Source organism: Pangasianodon hypophthalmus, chromosome 22 (genome assembly GCF_027358585.1).
Source record: "Pangasianodon hypophthalmus isolate fPanHyp1 chromosome 22, fPanHyp1.pri, whole genome shotgun sequence".
NCBI lineage: Eukaryota > Metazoa > Chordata > Actinopteri > Siluriformes > Pangasiidae > Pangasianodon > Pangasianodon hypophthalmus.
Window position 1 is genome coordinate 17,776,921 of NC_069731.1, and position 6,000 is coordinate 17,782,920.

The 6,000-nt window shown below is 39.8% G+C and overlaps 1 protein-coding gene across 1 annotated transcript in view; it reads right to left on the minus strand.

Moving 5' to 3' along the window:
- Positions 1 to 594: 594 nt before the first annotated feature.
- Positions 595 to 6,000, minus strand: part of cdk8 (cyclin-dependent kinase 8) — a 14,203-nt gene continuing 8,797 nt past the window's right edge. The window contains exons 7-13 of the mRNA XM_034298079.2: positions 5,084 to 5,227; positions 3,781 to 3,850; positions 3,197 to 3,269; positions 2,895 to 2,992; positions 2,683 to 2,761; positions 1,991 to 2,146; positions 595 to 1,571 (exon numbers count right to left, since the gene is read on the minus strand). Coding sequence (XP_034153970.1) covers positions 1,446 to 1,571; positions 1,991 to 2,146; positions 2,683 to 2,761; positions 2,895 to 2,992; positions 3,197 to 3,269; positions 3,781 to 3,850; positions 5,084 to 5,227 — 746 coding nt within the window. The 3' untranslated portion in view covers positions 595 to 1,445. The remainder of the gene's footprint in view (positions 1,572 to 1,990; positions 2,147 to 2,682; positions 2,762 to 2,894; positions 2,993 to 3,196; positions 3,270 to 3,780; positions 3,851 to 5,083; positions 5,228 to 6,000) is intronic.

Consider the following 6,000-nt stretch of genomic DNA (forward strand, 5'->3'; position numbering starts at 1 on the left):
TGCAAGTCATCTAGAAAGAGGTTTTTGTTGTAGGTGTGTGTTTTATTCTTTCAGTGACACATGAAATAAGCAAACGTCTCCTTTCACCTCTGCTTTCTCAAGCAAATGGAAAAATCTATCTGATTATCAAAATGAGGTGAATACGTGAGTAACCTGACAGTGTTAAACACAGATTTCAGAGTACATCATGTATATTCTTAAATACAAACTATCACTGCAAGGACCTTCCACTGACATAATCATTAATGCAGTTATTAATGTTATTAATGTAATGTAATTATTAATAATTACTGCTGCAAGACACTTACATTTAATTAATTCATTTCGGTTTTTTATAAATTTCCTCATGACATCAGCCAAATGTCCAACTGTCAGATATTCCTGTCCTTGTGAAAACTTGTGGTCCCCACCAAGATATAAAAACACACACCCCCCCACCCACACACACCCCACACACTCACACCCTCACACCTATACACTCACTCACACACACACACACACACCGCCACACGCTCACACCCTCACACTCACACACACTCAGATGCTCACACCCTCACACCCACACACTCACAGACACCCTCACACACAAAGAGGAATAGGGTGACATCCCATTTTAAACATTTCCAACTTTATTATCAGGATACTTGCTTCATGTAAAATATTTCATTACAATACAGTACAACGCATCGTCAATCTGCTCTCCACACAAGTCTGGCCCTAATCAGACTGACCCTCTGCACAGACCTGCGGCTGTCACAGCAAAGAAACGGAAGCCTCTTTCCTCTCCTAATGTGAAAACAAAACCAAAAACATTAAATTAGAACTACTAAAGTCAAGTTTCTGTTTTTATTCTCCATCCCTTCCCTCCCAGTGGCCATTAGTGCTGATGTCCAGCAGGGGGCACTAGATGCACTTGTCACACTCCACTCAGCAGCTCCAGCACAGAGAATACACTTCCAGCAACGACCTGTGTGTAAGTGTGTGTGTCTAAGTGTGTGTATGTGTGTTATATTCTGTCAATGCTGGCAGTCATTAATTAATTAGCAGCTTTAGTCCTGGAGATGCTGGGAGTTTTGCTGATTGGAGAACCCCCTCAGATTAAGCGCAGCTTTCAGTACCACATTTTTTTTTTTTTTTGCTCTTTAGCTTTTTTTTATGTTTATTAATGACATTGTGAAAGGTCAGAGTGAAGAATCTCAGCAAAGAATCGGACCCATGGCACAGACACGTATTCATCCTCCGCCTTTCATCTCCACGCAAATTCTCCGTCGTCGCGGTGATGGGATGCGTTGTTATGTTAGTTTGGGTCTTGGCGGTGTCACTATGGTAACATTACACGACGAGCGCCCGTAGGGAGGAGGAGTGGCCAGGGTTTGATGTCCCATGGCCACACCCACCTCCCGTCTCAGTACGTTCTCTCAGTCGGGCGCCGGGTGGGCGTGGGTTCAGTAGCGGTGGGTCTGGTGTGAGTACTGTGGAGGCTGCTGGGAGGTAGAGGAGTATCCCATGCTGCTCTGGGGCAGTGATGTGCTTGGTCCTGGGTTCTGGTAGGCAGCATGTGGATTTGAACGCTGCAGCAAAGACAATCAATCAGAAATGTCACACAGGATCAGAGGATTTTTTGTTATTCTACTTGTAAACATTAAACTCTTTTCTACGTATGAAGGTTTTTTTTTTTCTAGAAAATAATGAAGGAATAGATAACACCATTCCACTCTTAGACTTTGTGGAGGAAATAAAGTTGTAAAACTGTCATTCAGAATAACCATCAGTGTGCACAGGACTGTTAGATGATCACAAAATACATCCATTTGACCTAAACTTGAACTTCTCCCGTAAAAACGCCTGTGATAAACCAACACCACACAACATCATGTTTTCTGATGGATGCCAAAAGTTTGTGAACGTAGCAGAACTGTGCAGCTCTACAGTGTTTTGTGTGTGTGTGTGTGTGTGTGTGTGTGTGTCTGTGTGTATATATATGTGTTACCTGGTAGTCTGAGGTCATGATCAGGCCGCTTGAGGTAGTGGTGGGCGGAACCACTCTCACTTTTTTGAGAGGCGGGCCTTGTGCGTGGCTGTTGTCAGGGTTAACAGTGTGCCCCGCCCCGTTGGTGTGGTTGTTCCCCTGTTGCTGCTGGTTCTTCTGCAGTTATGAAATAAAGGCAAAACACTGAAAACGGCAAACATGGTAAAACGCACGCATCCTATGGCGTTTAAACAGTGACATCAGTGAGCGTGGTCATACAGAGCACTGAAGCCAGCGTGCACTGTCACGCTTGAGAGCACTTCACTTCTGCCAGCACTGAGCACTCAGACATGTGCACTTTATTTTTTTAGGTTAACTTTTTGTGACTTTAAGGCAGGTTCAGTTTCCTGGTGAAGTCAGTTGACGAATGTAAATGCCCCATCTAGATTCGATTCAATTCAGTTTTATTTGTATAGCGCTTTTAACAATGGACATTTTCACAAAGCAGCTTTACAGAAATAAATACATTCAGGATATAAATTGATAGAAATATAAATAATGGATCATTTTTTTAGCATACATCATGAAAATACTTCATGAAAAATACACATATACTTGGAACTACAGGCGTCGCTGTAGCTTTTGGGATATTTTCTTATAGGATTCAAATATTTTGTGATGGTTTCAGCTTTAAAACGGCAGAACGTCCTCACTTTATCTGCCTTGTCCTCAGGTTCCTCCTCAGTCAGGAACTCTCGCTTGGGGTACGGGATCTGGCACCCGGCGAAGACACTGAGAGGAAAAGAACACATCTTATGTTACATGACACTCACGTACATGAGAAGATAAAAAGAACTGCTGAACTGCTGTTCTAGACACTATGCCATGCTTCAGGTTCGAGCAGGAAGAGAGCTGCGTCACTCACTCAGAGGTGGGAAGAGGCTCCTCCAGGAAGTACGGGTCCTGCATGGCCTGTTCGGATGTGATCCTGCGGATCGGGTCCATAGTGAGCAGCTTTTGGAGCTGAGACAGAGACGACACTCATATCAGTGACGATGCCGATACAGCATGGAGTCAATTCTCTCTTTTTTTTTTATTCGTTTAGGATAGCGTCATTAGATTTTGCCAGATTTTGAGCAGATTGGTTTCAGTTTTGTGATGAACATTTTTGCTCTTGGTTTTCATCATTTAAAACTAGGGCTCTGTCAGTGACATTGCAAAACTCACCAAGTGGAATGCTTTACTGTCAGGTTTGACTTTATGCTTTTCCATGTATTTTATAAGGCTGCAGTTAGTGTATCTGCAAGAAGAACAGAAACAGTCAGTGACCGTGTTTCCACTATACGGAAGGTGAAAGTGTATACACTATATACCCAAAAGACTGTGGACACCTGACCATCACACCCGTATGTGCTTGTTGAACATCTGATTCTAGATTTACTCCCGCTTTGCTGTTACCTCCACTCTTCTGGGCAGGCTTTCCACTAGATTTAAATAGCGTGGCTGTAGGGATTTTAACAATGGCACTAAAATCTCAGAATCTCAATTCAGGACCATAGAATTCTTTTACAAAGTAAAATTGTTTCTTCTCGTACAATGCAAAGCAGACTTTACAAGTAGCCTGCACACCACAATACTAGCTCTTACTGTAATGTTCGTATGTAATATACTTGTGCCTAGTTACAGTTGCTAAGCTACGATTGGTCAATCACTGTACGTGGCTCATATGTTTCTAGTTTGGCAAGATGAACAATAGGTTACAGTCTCCTCTCTCGAAACCATACACAAACACAATGAAGGTACGAACTCACGTGTTCCTTCTGAAGTCTTTCATCAGTGTGGAGTGTTCCGGCATCTTCTTAATGTCCTCCCAGTCTTTATCTAGAAACAAAATGAAGAAAAAAAAGTCTAAAAACTGGAGAAGTAGCTTCTCATAAAATCCTTGATACCAGAGTTGCACTGGACATCCAACAGAAACACAGATGAGGATTGGTCCTGCTTTTGTAAAGCAGGTTTGCAGCAGTTTTTTTCACTTCACACTCACAAGCGACAAAGAGACAGGTGACTGTTCACTTTCTATATATGTGCTCGACACGGAGCTGTGATTACAGCAACCACGGCAAGCAACAGCGAGACGTGAACTGAGATTTTCTCAACCCTGTATGACAAAGAAATGCGATAATTCCAAATGATCGGCTCAAACGATTCTTCAGGCCAATCTTATGGCGCATGTGGTCCGAGGTTTCAGTTCTCCACTCACAAATATAGTTCCTACCTGAAATTAGTTCACATTTACTGTTCAATGTGCTAGAAGGAAGAAACATCTTAAAGAAAACTTAAAGAAATAATTTAAAAAAAATCTGTTTTTTTTTATTATTGACGTTCTAATTTTTTAACTGGATAGTGTTAATATCATGTTAGTTCCTGATTCTGAACACACTAACCTAAGTGTCAGTTTGTAATTTACATAATTTATTTTTTGCAATGCTCAAACATCCTGTAACTTTCATTTCCTAGCCAATTCTATCTCCTTTTAAGGCAGCTGAGTATTTGATACTCATCCACTTATAAGCAAAGATTTTCTAGTCATTTTTTCCAAACATTAAGCGCAAATCTCAAAAACATATGCTTAAATTCTACATTTACAATAAACACTTGTACAAATGCAGATCTGCCATTTTTAACAGAGCATTTAAGAAGGTTTTTTGCTATTATATGAAAATGGAGAAAACAGAAGCAGCCGCTTAACTAAACATCCGAGCAGACAAAGGAACAACGGTAGTCCGAGCACTTAACAATAGTGTAAACACACCATGCACTCTGATGACATTGTTGTGCACCAAAATGATGATGTGGTCACTTTTACTGAGGAAAATGAATTTGAACTGCACATTCTGTTCGTTTTGGTTCTAGTTGGTTCTTGTTGTTAGCCATGTTAGCTAACTTGCATCCAGATGGCTGGGAATTAATTAGTGATTTCTCACCATTTCCATTGTTAAAAGTGTTAAATATAAATAAAATCGAATTGAACTGAATTTATTCAGAGACTGATGGAGGAAGAACCTGTAAAGAATTTATCTACTGGTGTAAAACTAATGCTGGGCTTCGGATTACCTGCAGGGAAGCCCATAACGTTGAAGATGCGATCCAGCTGGTCGTGGTGGTACGGGTTACTGGTCTTAATGTCCTCCTGCCTACAGTGGAATATCGGCTCTGAGGTCAAGAGCTCTGCAAAGATGCAGCCGATCGCCCAGATATCTGAAAAAGAGCAACAGAAAGCATGAGAGGGGATGAAGGAAAATGAGTAAATAAATATAAATTTATGATTGGTTTCAACAGAAATTAAATGTACATGGTTCAGTACATGGATGTGGTATATTTTGGATGGCAATATATTTGACAAACTTGTTAACACTATTATAATGGAAGCACTTTATCAAAATACATGGGGTTAATTTCTTACATGGTGGGAAGTAATATTGTGGACAGAAAAATACAGTGAATAAATAAAGAATGAAGAGGTTTTGAAGTATGTAATTGGTAGGGTTGTAACAATACACTCTGGTTATGATTCAATTCAATTCATGATACTGGCTTCACGATTCGATTCAATTCAATTCAATTCTTAGGATATTTTGAACAAAATTTTAATGAAGAATAATTATAACTGAAAAGACTACTTTTTTATTTCTGAATCATAAACAATGTGCATTTTTGTCTGTATAAAAATTAAATAAATCAAAAATTGCTATGAAAAGAGGTTTAATATTGTAAACAAAATGTACTACAGGTTCACCATATCTTAAAAATAAATTCTCCCAAAAGTCTGATTGAACAAAGGTATCTGACCTGGGGAAAATGATTGACTGAAACATAACTTTAACTGGAAATAGAGCTCCAAAGTCAGCTAAAATGCCCGCTTACACCTTTAGTACTAATGAATTTATTTTTTAAATATTGTATAGTGTTATGACAGACTTTTAGAAAGATATTGTTACTGCTTGGGGACAATGGAAAAATACATATACATG